This window comes from Centroberyx gerrardi, chromosome 12, assembly GCF_048128805.1.
Source record: "Centroberyx gerrardi isolate f3 chromosome 12, fCenGer3.hap1.cur.20231027, whole genome shotgun sequence".
In the NCBI taxonomy this organism is placed as follows: domain Eukaryota; kingdom Metazoa; phylum Chordata; class Actinopteri; order Beryciformes; family Berycidae; genus Centroberyx; species Centroberyx gerrardi.
Window position 1 is genome coordinate 25908526 of NC_136008.1, and position 16045 is coordinate 25924570.

The window sequence follows — 16045 nt, forward strand, 5'->3', positions numbered from 1 at the left end:
CCATTGGATGTCTTCCCATAGATTTGAGTTTGGGGTTTAGTTACTCTTTAAGAACTTTCCCTGTTTATTTCACTGGGCCTGGTTTCTCAAAAGCATTTTCATACTTCAAGTCTGTTTTCACTTGAGTTGAGGGTCAACTACAGAACAGCACCCCTAGAGCCAGTAGGGATCGCTCAAGGACACTTTAGCACATGCGCTACAGGTCTGATTTTTAACACTCAGATTTTTCCCTGCTTAGACAGTCATAAAAAGATCACTTCTGTGCGACAAAAGATTGAAAATCAGATTGTGTTTCTGTGTAATTAACATCAAGCCCTGAACATGACTGTGTTGTACAAAGAACTGTCCTCTTTACTAACTGCGGGTCTCAGTAACAGGATGCTGGCTGGAGGCTTCTTCTTTCCTCCCTGAGGACTGTATATGCTTCCTCAAGTGCAGATGGGCATACGCACACACACATACACACACACCAGGCTGCAAGCTCAAGATTGTATGGACAACTGTGCAGTGGAAATTGGATTGCTCATCTGTAAGCAGTCTCCAGGATTGGATTGGATCCCAGGTTGAGAACTGTGTGTGTATGTGCACATGTGCATTTGTGTCTCCATATGTGTGGTCTAGCCCAGTTTGTTTGTTTTTAAATAGCAAGCTAAAGTTTTCAATACAAGATCGGTGCATCCCTGCTACCCTGATCTGATTAATATGGCCTTCTGGAACAAAGAGCCAGCTTTTAGCAATATTATAAACTAGCCAGTGCCAAAGTATCACTACTGTAGTATTATCGGTGAAGACAGATCCAGGAAAGTGGATGACGACATAGAAGCAAGGTCTAATTCCCTGCCACTTTGGTCAGCTAGTTTGAGTCAAGAAAGGGTAAAAGGGGTCTCAGTGGGGACACTTTTTTCCCTCGGTTTTAATTGGAATAAAATGAGAATGGTTCCAGCCACTAACCCACCGGTGATGGAGAGTGATTTTGTTGAAGCCCTGTTCTCCCTCCCTCCCTCCTTGGACCCAGCTAAAAGTCTGAAAGGTAATGGATAAGATTTACGTAGAGCAGGGCTAAAGCGATGATCCACCAGTGCCCCCATCAGAAATTATGAAGAATTACATCAGATATGTGACAGGGCTTCACTAAGTACAGATAGAGTCAGAAACTGTCAAACTACTCATTTTGGGTTTGAGAAATACCCTGCCACATCGAGTCTGCAGTGATGGTTTAACCAAACTAGTGAAGTACCTCGTAAAAGAGGAATTATGAAGTTGGAAAAGACTCATTGGTGAAGAAGTTCTCCACACCTTTGTAAACACACCATGGTCAAGACCTCAGGTTACAAATTACTGGGCTTTTCAAAGACATTTAGTCTCAGCTAGTCTTTATTTTAAATAAATGACCAAGAAACATGAATTCCCTATCTGATTTGTCCATTCTGCCATATGAATGCATGCTTTAGAACATCTCATCCATTCAATGCAGTGACTCCAATTGAAGCTTGGTTTTAGTCATTAAATGTCTGAATGTCCTGTGCCCCCCCCTCCCAAACTCATTTCAGTTTTAATTCTATGGTAGGGTGAACACTCGTCTATATCAGTGGTTCTCAACGTGGGGTCTGGGGACCACCAGGGGTCCTTCAGGGGGTTCCCAGCAAATTGATGAATTGTTAAACTTCACCATTATTTAATTTACAAGAAGTTAACAATTAGAGAAGGTAAAAGACTGACTGTTTTGATCATATTTTCACCGTTATCTCTCATCCTACAATACAGACAGTCATGGCGTTCTGGGCAAAATCATATCTAACAATACAGATATTCTCAGATTTGAGTCCGACAAAATCTCATCAAATGGGGGTCCGTGGCTCTAATGTGGACTAAAGTAGGGGTCCTTGATATGAAAAGGTTGAGAATCACTGGTCTATATGACTAAAGGGTAGTACAAAAGCATTTCATGTTTGTTTAGTTACGTTATGGTCAGGCAACAATGTACTAGCCAGCACAATAAAAGAAAATAATCATAAAAAAAAACCTGTATCACCGCTCTGAGAGACACTTCTAATTTACACACCAAGCCAGAAATAAAGTTTTAAAATGTTTATTAAAAAAATAGAAAACCTTACATAAAAATGGTGCCCAGAAGGAAACACAAGGTATACATCCATATGTCACTCATTTACACATCACAATCCATCCTTTATGGAGCAGACAGACGCGAGTTGGGGATTTGGTTCGTGGCAAAAAGAGGTGAAGCAACGCATCGATTATCCTCAGGCAAGCCGATGAAAAGTTGCACTGAAAACAAGAGAATATGCTGATACTATCAATGTCGAGTCCATCAGTTTGGTGCGTGTGGTGTCGCGATAATCAGACACTTCCGCAAAAAAAACTCTTTGATCTACTTTGAGGAACTTATTACACAGATGTATCTGTAACATACCTCTGTAACATACCAAGCTCAAGTCTCATGGATTGCTGTGTAGATTCTGTAGCTAGGCAACCTTGTCTGAGTAATACTGACTTTAAATATGGGAGAGAAAAACCCTCCTCTCATACAACATGTTCATGAAGTCATTCATTATTGGATTAAAAAAAAAAAAAAAAATGAATGTAGTGACATGATGCTGATCGACTGCAGTGGAAGTCTATTCCTGAAGCAAACATACACCAAGAAGCCGCATGTGAAAATAAAAGCCAAGTAAAAACTGGCAGTGCTTACAGAAACAATGAATGATGAGTAATACTGATGGAAAAGGGCAAAATTTGGTCATTTAAGAAGGCAGTTAACCTGTTGCTGTAACAGAAAGTAGACTATAAGGCCTAAAACAAGCGCTTTGCTGGTAATAAGTAGCACCAACCATTTTTTAAATGAAATCGGTAAACACTGTTAAAAGGTTTATTTCCCCAAAACAGACTACAGTCCATCAAGAGGAAATGAACCCAAATGAAACTCAAACCACTGAAAAAGAGTGATGTGTTTAAAATGAGAACTAGTGGTGGGAAAAAAAAGCATATTGGGACAGGTAGTTGGCAAAATTTCAAGTGACCGTAGTGCGATGGCAAATTAACAAACATGAGAGTAAAATGTTGGCATCATGACGGGGCTTTTTGGCACATTTATAATGCTGCTATCCCATAGCTCCCCCTTCTGTTGGAAAGCTGGACACACACACACACACACACACACATCCCTTCAAGGCCCTCGAATCCATCTATTGCACAGATCAAGGCAGTCTAGAAATAAAAAGCAAACTTAAAGTGGGGAAAGCTCCCTAAAAGAAAAACTAAAATGTGAAATAAATTAAATAAAAGCAAGTCATTATTGCACAAAAATGCAACAAACTGTAAAGTAAGGTGGCAATGTTTACAGTACAAAGCATAGTATTGATAGTGCCAATGTGAACAAAATAAAAATCCCTCAGTGACACAGAACAACGTTGCATCCTTATGATCATGTGGATCGCTTCAAAATGGGTCTGAGAAAATAAACGACAAAAACAAGAGAACAAAAAGATAATGACCAAAAACTTCAACACACAAAAAAATAAACACTTTGTACATTCAAACAAGTCATCACAGTTTAAGCACTTGAGACGAGGCCCGTTTTGTGCCGTTAACACCAAAAACATCAAGTCAGCATTGCGCTGCATAGGTAGGAAGGTAGTGCTTCTTTTCAGTACGAACAGACTACAATTTGTATATGATAGTCCAAGTCCTGGGAGCCTTGAATCCAGAGCATAGCCATCAGGGAGTTGCATTCAGAGGACCCAACGGGCCGATACCTGATAAAAAGCCCCAGTGAAGACTGCTCCTGCTCAGAAAGCCCAAGGAAAAACTTCTTCTGTTTTGAATAGTGGAACACTCAAACCCTCAGTCCAGAAATGCTTCCAGACAGAGTCAGACCATCTAGAGGAGACCAGACTCTGTAGCAGGTGGGTTTGATGAACCAGTTTGGCACATGACGTTTCTTTCTGCGAGGTCCAGTTGTTTAGAAACCCAATCCTCCACCCATTTCTGTAGCAACAGCCAGCGTTTTTCAGCCGTTGGAAAGTCACACTGATGAGGAGAGCAAGTTTGGGCATCAGCAACGCCTTTCACACAACTCACTCAAGCAACTCGAGTCCTTGCTGGTGCGCATCGAAATGGCTTCCGACTGCCCTCCAATGAGCTGTATGTGAGCTTTTGCTCATCAACTGGCAACAGAAACGAGTCATGGGAATAATCGCAACAATTTGAGCTCAGTTAAGACCGTTTAGTCCTTTTACAGTCAGCGTTAAGTTGAATCCCTCAAGACCTTCAACTGTTAAGAGCCAAGAAGCATCGCTTAGTGCCTTCCACAATATTAGCAGACATTGATCATCGACTTGGACCTTCAAGGACAAAGACAGTGGTTCGCTGAGGGCCTCCCACAATGACAGGTGTATCGAAAATCGTTGAGGGATTTTGAAAGTAAGTGTCCAGTTGCACCTATTAAGGCCTTCAGCAATAAGAGTCAAGTTGGACTGAGTGAGGCCTTCAACAACCAAATAAAGAGTCAAGTCAGACCAGCTTTTCATCTGCTGTGGTTGAGAGGGGGAAGGCTGTCCCGCTTCCTGCGTCGCCACGGGTTACGGTTGTACTGCTGCTGGTTCCTGAACCCTGGCGCCGGGTTGTGACCCTGGGGCGCAAAGCGGCCTTGGGGGCTGAAGTGAGCTTGAGAATGGTTCGGACCTCGGAGGGTGCTGCCTTGGTTGTGCTTGAAGCCAAACTTGGGCGGCTCGACGGAGCCGTTGTAGTGGTGGTGGTGGTTGGGTCTCGCGGTGAAGCCGTGCCCCCGCCCCCCTGCCTGAGGGTGGTGCAGCTGGTGGAGGGGGCTGGGTAGGGGGCTGGTGGAGCCGGCGGGCTGGGACACGTGCGCAGGTTGGGACGTCTGGCGGTGGACAGCGTTGATGGAAGGCGGATTCTCGTGGTAAAACTGACAGTCGGGGAGGGAGGGGATGGCTATGTTTCCTGGGAGGGACATCTGGACCTGGAGAAAACCCGAAAGAGCATATGTGAGATATTTGAAGAGATATTTGTTTTCATAATTCTGTATGTTAAGTGACAACAACATCACAATTAAAATGTTAATAAATTTGTGTCCTTTTGCAGGAAAACTGCATAGCATAGCTTTAAATTTAGCCCTCATAGTGTGGGTGAATGGGTTTTAGCGCAGCAGGACTGACATTTGCAAAAGTCCATGCTTCTATGCGACCTGTGAAAAATCAAACCGACCTGTGGTGCGGTGGGGATAAAGCCAGCTGGATGTGTGGCCCTGAGGTCAGTAGCCATCTGCATGACTAAAGGGACAGAGGCCAGGCTGAGGGCGTGGAGCTGGATAGCAGCGTTACTGCTGGGAGGAGAATCTGACTCCTGGAAAACATCATACAAATGCACAGATATTAACCAGGTAGCACAGCCTGGAGAAGCAAATGATGGCACTGCTCTCGTGTTAGGAACAAAATCATGTTGAAATTGCATTGCAAAAACACATTCCTAGTAGTAATATTCCGCTTTAAATGATAAAGCAACACAGGCAATGGATCAGTGATGCAGACTTAATGATTGAACAAACAAATAGGATATCAGTAATATTCTTGGGTCTTACTATGTCACTTCCAGAGCAGGAGGAGAGCGATGATGACGATGAGGACGATGAAGAGGAGGAGTGGTGCTGAGGGCTGGGGAGGGAGACGGGAGAGGGCGAGGGGGAGTCGGCACTAAGGGGGGAGGAAGAGTCCCTCTGATCCTCCATGGAAGCCAGCATCAATCTGGCAAGGTCCTGCTCACAGGTCTCTATGCCTAGGACCAAACAGAACTACATAGTTAAAAATATACAATCTGGAATTTATCTGACAATATATCACTTGGGTATATTTATGTTCTACTAGTGTTTGACTCTTAGATGGAGAATCTTTTTGGAACAGGCTTGAACAAAATTGCTTTATTCCAATGGTTACAAACAGTGGATGTAAGCAATTTTCCCCCCACAGCCTCAAGATGAATGTAAAAGTCTGTCACATTCTGCAAATCCTTATATCAAAAGTTCAAAAGATATATTTTGGAGTGGGAAAAATGCATTCAATTCAATAAATCACTAAGCGGACAAAGCTTGTGGTGGGGCGACAGCTTTAAGGTCAACAACATGAATGCTTTGACAAAGTTTTTGTACTGACATCAGCTCATTCACCAATAATCAATGTTTGTACAAGTGTTTAATTGCAATACTGACAAATGGAAACACTGAAGTGGCGATTTTTCTTCTTAAATATCGATAAGCATCACTCAAGTCCTACTTTCCCCACACATACAGTATGTGCTAAAGTCCAAGTCACAACTAAGGCAATGACATAGACAAAACTTCGCACAACATTCTAGCCAGGTCCAATCAATTCAATATTCCTCAAGCCCAGTACACACTTAATATGAACACAAAGTTACCGTGGTTCTCCAGCTTGGCGTACTGCTTGGCACCCCACTTCTTGATGGTCCAGTCCCTATAGGCCAACACTTCTGGGCTGACCTTGATGATGCGTCCCAAAGTGCTGCGAGGACAGAGAGGAGGGCAGAGTCCATAGGTTAAACAGGATGAAGCCAAATGTGTAAAAAACAAAAACACTAAAAAAGGCCAAAACATGACTGATAACTTCTAAAATAACATAAAAAGGGGGTGAACTCTAAATTGCTTCCAAGGAAAAAGGCTTACTGTAACCCTTCTGCCTTGCTAAAAATTCTTTGTACGCCAGTCCCCACTGTGTGACTGTCAAATATCATGTGATTGGTTGTATTACCTTGTGGAAAAGCGTCTCCTTTTCCTTTTCTGGTTCATTGCCTTTGTTTAAATGTCCGTGCATCTCAATGTCAACTCTTCAAAATGAAATCATTCTCCACTTGCTGAATTTATTAGAGGATATCTTCAGCTTTATGACCGAACAAATGGCTTGTAAATCCCTCATATTTCCTCAGCTGCCTTTGTCGCTCTTTCATTGTTATTTTCAGAGTTTTTGTAATTGCGATTTCCTGCTTCCCTACATGACAGTTACCTCTTTAATCTTCATGTTCCCCCACTGGCACGGACTGTGAATAAGCAATACGAAGCTGCAGCAGGTATAGAGAAATTTGTATGTGGCGACGTGTTTGATGTTTCCATTTCAGGCAAGTTCGACTTTGTTAAGAAAAGGAGAAACCAACCTGTCGTACTCTTTGTTGGGGTAGGCACGTGCCAGAGGAGACACGCCGTGGCTCAGCACCATGTAGGCAAAGTCAAACACCTGCTTGACCTGCAGGACACCGTACGAACTCCTGCCCACGTCGTTCCCTGTGAAGACGGCCGAAGGGGAAAACAGCAGAGGAAGATTACAAACCAGAATAGTTAAGGACGATGCAAAGTACACTACAACCTGGATATAACCACGACTGAACTGTGACTATACTAGAGATGAGGCTGAACTTGCAGTCTATTTTTCCTTAGGGAATGAATGAATGAATGAATGAAGGTTTACTGCATAGTTTGCAACCCACCCAGCACAAGCCCTACATTTCCACATCAACCTACTGTGTCAGGCCATTTCTCACAGCCTCCGCATGCATCCAAATTACCTAGGTTAAGGAGATCTGTTAAGGCGGACTCATTCTAAGAAGAAATGGTTTCTCGGAGGAAAAAAAGAATCTTCCAGTTTTTTTTGGTGTGCTGTGAAGAAATGCCATTTGCCTTCCTTCAATGAACAGTATGGCTCTTTTCTATTTGAGCCCGTCGATTCAGTGTTGTAGAGGAAGGGTCATTCTACTGTTGAACCTCATCCATTTTCCCAGGGACTGGACAAACGCATAATTGCCAGATTTGCACATCTTTTACACTACTTGTGGATTCACTCTGTAGAATAAAGGGTAGGAGCTGAATTAAGCAGACCACGTTCTTAAGAAAAATTACTGTGGTGATGTGTGAATGTAGAGTGCTTGGAGGATCCCTTGGTAACACCTCCAACCCAACATTTGCTCACATTTGTCTATATCCATTCACTCAATCCTCCACCCACCATCAACCTGCCTCCAACCCTCATCTGTTTTTAGGGGTTCTTTTCTTTTCTACAACCCCTGAACACTGCACAACCAACATGGCCCTCCCAAACATCAATTAGTTGAACAAGCGCCATGTGCAACTCATTCATATATCAATTCATCCAGCCATCTGACCTGGCTGTAGTGGATCTTCTATGCAGAGCATGGATGGCCTGTTTCCGTTGCCCATGGCCTCGATCATTTCCTCCTTGGCCAGGTATTGGCCTCCGTTCTTCACCCGGATGCTGGTCTTCAGGTAGTTGAAGTCGCGGCCGTACAGCTCAAAGAACTCGATCAGCAGGATGCCCAGGTTGATGTTGGCGCGCCGCGTGTCGATCCGCGGGTGTAACTGTGACCGGCAGGACAGAGGGAACACATTAGTTACACCAACTGTATTGCGTTTATTGAGGTTGTGGAGTTCATAACCAAGTCCATCCAGTATGAATGAGAGTTGATAGACAGCATAGAAAGCAAAATATGAAATCTACATAATATTGTGCCAGGTGTATTAAGTTAACACTGAAACATTTCTGTCATAGCCTGAATGTGGAGCTGTAGACATAAAATTGGAATCAATCTGACAAAAATACAGAAGGGGAATGTAATTATTCAGTGACGTGAAAGTGCTACTAGTGCAATAATCTGCTTGTTGGCAAGTGTTGCTTTGACTGTTTCGTTGCAGTAAAACTGATTTATGAAAACTGACGTCCCTGTTGCTGTAACGGATGTGAGGGTTTTGAGGTAAAAGTGTAGCAAAATGTCAAATGGAGAGCTTTTGCATTTCTGGAAAACAGCCAGTGGCCGTCATTTTGAGCCTGCGTATGTGTACCTGCAGAAAGCTGATGGCCATCAGTATGAGACTGTAAGAGCTGATGCCTCCAGTGAAGACTTCATTCAGGTCCCTCTGCAGTAGGAACTGCTTCAGCACAAAGATCAGGGGCGGCAGGACAGTGTACCTCTGGCAGATGGAGCGAGACAAAAAATGAGAAACAACCAGGGTGAGGTTACTTTTGTGTTCTCTCTATCAAACAAAGAAGACGCAAAAAACAAGGCTTGTTTTCAAGGCTTACCTTGAGGTAGCTCTTGATCAGCTGTGCTGCTCTGACTGCCGTCTCCACATTGAAGCTGATGTCCACTTTCACCTCCGTCTCGTGGTCAGTCAGCTTGATGATCGGCACCTGAGAACAGGCCAAAATTCAATCTAAATCAATCCAAAATGAGGTTGAGAAAACACACAACCTAAATAGTGAAAATAATTCTATAAAAAGGTTTTAAAAACTACACCGCCATTGTTGGGTTCTCGCCACATTTTAGTGAAATGGTGCAATTTCTTTTTGGATCAATTGCTTGATAACTCAATTGCTTGAAATACACAAACGTTTAGCACAAACTTTACCCTAAAAATGCTGCAAGAAATGCACTCTTTATGCTTTACCCCACACTGTTAATGTGCTTAAAACCATAGAGTTGTCACTATTCCTTTGTGAAAGAAAAGCAGGGTTAGGTTTAGGTTTAGTAGAGATATTTTATGAAGTGGAGGTCATGACGAGAGACAGTGGAGCAGTTTCTCTTAGAGTTAGCTCGGTGCATTTCTTAAGAAAATCCATCTGGTTCAACAAGACGGACCATTTCATAAAAAAAAAAGTTTATTAAAAATGGGTTAGAAACCAACATCGGCTGTGGGTCCCAGATTCAAAAATACTTAGACTGACCGTGGCTTTGTCCAGGACCTTGATGGGATATGGTCCTGCCACATTGTGTTTCCTCAGGGCCTGTTCCAGTTCCTGGAGTGGAGGATGGTCCCACTTTCCAAACACCACCAGGTCAATGTCACTGGGATCAAATACAATTCGTTTATTGCAACACATAATGATCCACAACTCATGAACATGCAACTCCAGGGCCCAGTTCCTCATATGTCATTTAATTAATTCAGACTAATACGATGTGAGCCATTTCAAATTACCTTGCTAATCCTAATGCTGCCAACTCTGTTCCTTGAACACAGGCAGTGGATTGATTGGTCAAACTTGGATGTAGTTACCTTGGATAATTGCACACTCCTGTTTTGAAACAAGTCCGCAATCGCTTTCTAAGTAGTCGGGTGGAGGGATGGGGTGAAGGAACCAAGATGGGCTTCACGCACATGAAGACAAGGGATCATAAACTGCACGATTCTGTCATTCAAATATATTTTCCCATTCGTCCAGAACAGTTCACTGTAAATACAATTACAAAATAGGTCTGCTATCGTTTCTTGCTATATGGTACAGAAGCTACAGATGCATAGAAAATACTCTATTAGGTAATGTTTCGGCCTTGTGGCCTTCTTCAAGATCATCCTTGATTTCACAAGGCTGAAACATTATCTAATAGAGTATTTTCTATGGAGCGTGCGACAGTTTAGGGTTAGGGTTAACAATTTTTGGTGTGCGTTCTACCCTACTGCCTGGTGTACACACAATGCATTTCCCTTACGCAGGGCTCTTAGGGCTATGTGCGACGCAAACTATAATTCCCCTAAGTAGGACGCATTGTAAAAAGCGTTACACATGATCTGGGGAAGTTCAAATAAAACACACAGAGCCTGGCTCTTACAGAGCTCCACCCAAGCACCTGACAAAGGGAACATGAGTAGAGTCAAAACCATGATCAACAAGCATACATTTGTTTTACTTCAGTGGAGCAAGAGTTCCTAATTGAGGGCTATGAGGAACATGTCTAAAAACATATCTTAATGAAATGTAACACTGCCAAAGCCTCTAAAATAAGAGCCATCGTGGGAGAAAATTGCAGATAAATTGAAGGCTGTAGGCTATTTACAATTGCATCTATAGACCACATTGCATCATTACAGTTACGTATATATATGCATTTACCCATTTTCATTGTGGAAATGGCAGCACTATGGCAGGATATTATTTTTCTTGCCTTAAATAAGCCCAAAGCCTATCATTTCTTTTTACTTCCATTCTCAGAGTCAGCGGCACTGACCCAAAGAAGATGCGGGAACAAATAAATGTAAAAATCTCTCAATCCACATTCTCTTCTAAAAGCTTGTCCAATTATAATAGCGCCTTGATCTATTGGCTCCTCTCTACAGAAACACAGCCATGTCTGGAAATTAGTTCATGATTGGGTAAACGTAAGAAGTAGCGATCATAATCCAGCAAACTGACTAAACCTAAGTTTTTGCAGGTTTGAGTTTAAGGAGGTGTTGCTCCGATGACAAATTGGACAAAATTTTAAGCTTGCTTCAAGGGACAGAAAATCCTGGGCTTATGTCAAAACGTCAACAGAGATATCCAGCTAGCTCAATAATCCACATACGAGGAACGGGCCCCTGGGATACACAAATACAAACACCATGAGAGCCCATGACAAAAAGATTGAGTAAAATTAGAATTCCAGTAAAGTGGTTGTAGTTGTGCCACGGCACATCAACACTGAGCAAGCATATGGATCTCTCACAAAAAAAAAAAAAGGACATGAACATACCATGTCAGACAAACACTTTTCTTCAACATTACCTTGTTGGGAGATAGAGTCCTGTGCTGAAGCTGCCAAATATCTCCACCTGCAGAACACAAAAGCAAATTAACATCACTCTAATTTAAGTCATGACATGTCATAGTTCCCCAAGCTCGAGCAAAAACCACATCCTTGTAAAGCCTGTAAGCCTGCATCCTTCTGATAGTCTAGATCTAAACTACTTCGTTAAAATTAACTCAATAGTGACGCAGTCAGTTCTGAACTCTTGGAGGCATAGGCAATGCCAAGGCATTAACAAAGGGGCTCCAGCTCCCTTATTACATTTCTTCAGCCCCCCAAAACATCCTGGATTAAGAGATGGGACGCTCAAGTTGGATAAAAATGTCATATCAACTACATTGCAAGTTTAGTGCCTGATGTAAAAAAAAAAAATAGATCCAACCAATATTTCTGCATCCTTAGAATGAGCATGTCTTATAGAGAAGAACTAGACAATGACATTAAAAAAGAAATAAATCATACATTTTAATGTATTGTTTCGTAATGTGGCCGTTGTGCAGCCCTTTGAGACTGTAACTGTGATGAAGAGCTATTCAAATTAACTCGACTTGCCATAACTTATTTTTGGTCTAATGCCAAAATTACAAATACCTTGCTTGCTAGCAGTATGTTGGTGGCTTCAGTAGACATTACTAGGCTACTCAGCTTTAGCAACTTTTCAGATACTTCACAAAATGGCACAAAACCACCGGCTAGCTAAATACTGCAGGAGGCTAAAGTGAAATGACGAAAGGTATAGCATTTCAGGCACACTCACGTTGAAAACACTGACTTTGCACTGGTTAATTACAGTTTGGATGGGCGTGCATTCCTTTCTGTTAGATGTCAGTTTAATAAGCTATGAATAAATTGACAGTGTTAAGTGAGGATAAGGCAAACTGCTGACTGGAATACATATTGGGCAGTGCTTTTATGGATCGTTTATTATAGATGATGGTGGCAGAAATTATTACCGACTGTGGTCTTATGTCAGATTTCCTTGTGAAAAACCTTATTCTCTGGTCAGGGGGTCAGAACCCACAATAAATTCAAACCCTAGAATTGCCCTTGCTCAGAAGAGCAGCACAAATCGTCTTTATAGAAAGAAGAAAAAAAGAAAATCGAATTCACAGTGAGGCCCAGTGGACTTCTCAAGGCCAGGATTAGCTCAAAATGTTTGTAATGCTGACCAGAAAACGCTATTTGTTACCAAGTATAGCCTGCCTAACATTCTGTTGGCAATGTAAGATGGAAAATAATTCACAAATGTTACTTGGGGGGAATGCAAGTGACATGAATAATGATTACATCTGGCCAGCTCTGTTTGGCCTTCTAGTGTAAACCAGGCTGTTGACTGCCAAAAGTATGGCCGAACAGAGTGTAGGGTGCAGTGGACATACAAACACACACACTATGCAGGACAGTAATAAAATTGATTTACATAGCACATAAACAGTTTAACAAAGTCATTTACAATGCAATAAATCAAAGTGAATATGCTAAATAAAAATGTCACATTAAAAACAGGGTTAGATAATAAGAAAACAAGCAAGTCTAGAGATAATAGACTGGTAATCAACAAAAAAGAAAAACCTGATGTAAAAATGTAATTTAAAATATGGAGAAAAATGTGAGTTCGAAGAGGGCCTGGTCACCTGGGTCCATAAGACCAGGAGGGCCCTGCGTGAGGATCTCAGGTTACACTCCGGCTCATAGAGGGTTAAAAGATGTGAGATGGAGCCAGGGGCCGGCCCAAGCCAAACCCACAAGTAATCAGGATATTCTTAAGATCCATCCTAAACGAGCAAACGGTGCATATACGCTTAAAAAAATAAATAAAAAGAGAGAAAGATCCCACAATCCTGTGACAAGCGTTTAGTCTTTGTCAATAACCTGGCAGCAGAATTCTGCACAACCTGGAGTCGTGTCTCAGCGTGTCGACTGAGATAGAGAACAATATAAATCTTGAATTCTTATATAGGATTAATGTATGGATTTAAAAAGGACCAAGAAACAGCTGAGTTTCCCCCAGCCAAAAACAAGGACCTCAGCTTTGTCCAAGTTCAGGTAAAGGAACTTTTGAGACATCCAGTCCTTGACATCAGCTGGAGACTCACAATACTTCCAATTTACTTAGATTGTTTGGTTTAATATCACGTTTGTCAGCATATACCGATGCTGTCGAGTACAGCCAAAGAATAACAAAGAACAGTATTATCCCAAGAATTGAGCCTTGAGGTACACCACATGTAATCACCTAAGTATGCATTATTCATTTTTAAACATTAATTGTTGATTTGCACTATATCTCTGTTGCACCTTGAGAAACGATATTTCGTGTCACTGTGTACAGTCTCTGTATATTTAGATTATGTAGATTTATGCAGCTGAGATGCCAATGAAAACGGAACTTGAACTTGGACACAGTACAGCTGAGTATCTTTCATACGTCATTGACTGACTCTGCGGTGTGTGCCTCCAGGCCCAATGTGCAGCACATATACATTCAGGCCACCTGGCTAAAACAGTATCTAGGCCACAGTGGAGTACAGCTCATACAGACAGGCAGCAAAGGCATGCTGGCTGGCCCACTGACACTCACCCGCGCTGTGGGCCACAAGTCCTTGATGACGCCCTCTATCCTGTTCACGACATCTCTTCGCATCGCCTCCTCTTCGGGCCGCGGTGACATGAAGTTGAAAAAGTCCACTATCTCCTCGTGAAGTCTGCAAGGAACAAGGGAAACGGGACCGTTGGAATCAGACTGATTTACATGGTTTACAAAAGCAGCAATGTCATAGTGAACTCTGAACGATCGTGGACTGCATTGCGAGATGTATATTTGGAATTGAGGTGGGTGGTATTAGGCCTACAGGAAGAAATGGCCTATATTCCATGTCAATACACAAAGGGCAATAATTGCACCAAATGTTTCTGCTTTCAAAGAAAATGAACACATCTGAAAGTGAAAATGGCAATAAAGCCTGCTGTTGTTACAAATGCGCATCTAATATGTTAATTAGGCCTGGGGTTCATAAAGGTTTGCATATAAGGACCACTACTTAAAATTTTGTCAGATGGACCCCCATATGAAAGGATTTTTGTTTTTGAATATGATTTGGTGACGAACTGGATATATACTGCAGGGTGGTAAGAGTGAAAACCATGATTAGAATAGACATTCCCATATATTCTCTCAATGTCCTAAACTCAAATGAATTCAACAATAGTGCCATTTTGCTGGGGGCCCTCCTGGAACTCCTTTGAGGCCCCCTGGGAGTCCCCAGACCTCACACTGCGAACCACTGCATTAAACAATAAGTCATTCATTGTAAAATCTTTCCATATCTCCTTACCCATTTATACCAGGGCTGTACCGCCTCGTTTTCCATAGGCTACAGGAGGAGTCTGAATAGTTCCCATTGCAGCCATTGGATAGGAGCTGGTTGATGCCGTGAAAAGTGTTGGCTCTGTTGAGGTGCCTCCTGCGCCCAGATGAATGTGGCTGATATTGGTGGTGCTTGTTCCCATGCTGATTTTTCATTCCCGTGGGGGTGTGGCCGCTAGATTGTTGCATGCTGCGACAATGTTGCTGAACATTGTAAAAAGGCGGAGGAGGATATTGCTGTCTGAGATTATTCACATTGAACTCGTGTTCGCCGTAGTGTAAAAACCGGTTCGCCTCTTCTGCAACGTTCAGGTTGTCGATTTGCAGAGAGGAGCCGGACGGCGACGAGCTCTCGGCCTCCGAGTCCAGAGAGGACGAAGACGGCGACAACGAGCCCTTTCTCCGGACACTTCTCCTCTCTCCGCCGCCGTCTCGCTTCGGCAGTTTCCCTAACACAACCGCCGGCGGCGGCGGTGCGTTTTTGCAATGCTCGCCGTTTGAGCCCGGGGAGTTTGCACTTTGCGTGTGAAAGTTGCGTTGGTGGTGGTGGTTGTCGATGCCGAAGTTCGCTCGAAATCCCTGAGAGGTTTCCCAAATGTGCATCCACAGGGAATTGGCAGGTCCCTTCTGCTCCGGCTGAATCCAAGCGGTCCTGGGATCCATTGGACTTGAGTTTACGGAGAATCTCTCCACGGGAAAATGGCGAGCAAATTGGCGACTCAAAACAGTTAGCACTCGTGGAAACAAATAAATCCTACCGCGTTGATTTACTTGTTATCCTCGAAGAGCTTCATGTCCGGAAATCGGTTTGGTTTTTCAAGCGGCTTGCCTAACTCCACTCCCCATGTAAGCCAGCCAATATGGCGCACCCAGCAGCACGGACGGCCCTCTACGCATGTCTGTGGGATTTAAATCTTTGAACACACCCCTTTGGACTGAAAGCTGCGTCAAGCCAAACAGAGACAGCCAGAAAATACCGGAAGTCGCGCGATTTCGTTTCGTATTCCTTTGTGTATATTTGAACATCCATATATATACATGGAATCTTGAGAACCTTAT

The 16045-nt window shown here is 42.8% G+C and overlaps 1 protein-coding gene across 1 annotated transcript; it reads right to left on the minus strand.

Annotated features, from left to right (window-relative positions):
• Positions 1-2084: 2084 nt before the first annotated feature.
• Positions 2085-15694, minus strand: LOC139924653 (terminal nucleotidyltransferase 4A-like). Its single transcript, XM_071915744.2, has 12 exons — positions 14955-15694; positions 14201-14324; positions 11598-11644; positions 9780-9900; positions 9138-9245; positions 8897-9025; positions 8203-8416; positions 7201-7327; positions 6451-6554; positions 5618-5811; positions 5245-5382; positions 2085-4999 (listed from the first exon to the last, which is right to left on the minus strand). Exons 1-12 carry the CDS (start codon positions 15647-15649, stop codon positions 4544-4546), a joined length of 2457 nt encoding a protein of 818 aa, XP_071771845.2. The 5' UTR covers positions 15650-15694; the 3' UTR covers positions 2085-4543.
• Between the last annotated feature and the right edge of the window lie 351 nt (positions 15695-16045).

Bases quoted from the DNA above. Each gene is read 5' to 3' on its own strand.
- LOC139924653 (XM_071915744.2), bottom strand. From the start codon at position 15,649: ATGGATCCCAGGACCGCTTGGATTCAGCCGGAGCAGAAGGGACCTGCC. The intron at 9,246-9,779 runs GTCAGTCTAAGT...GCCTGTTCTCAG, and splicing joins AGGTCCTGGACAAAGCCACG to GTGCCGATCATCAAGCTGAC. The intron at 5,000-5,244 runs GTCGGTTTGATT...GGTTTTCTCCAG, and splicing joins TTATCCCCACCGCACCACAG to GTCCAGATGTCCCTCCCAGG.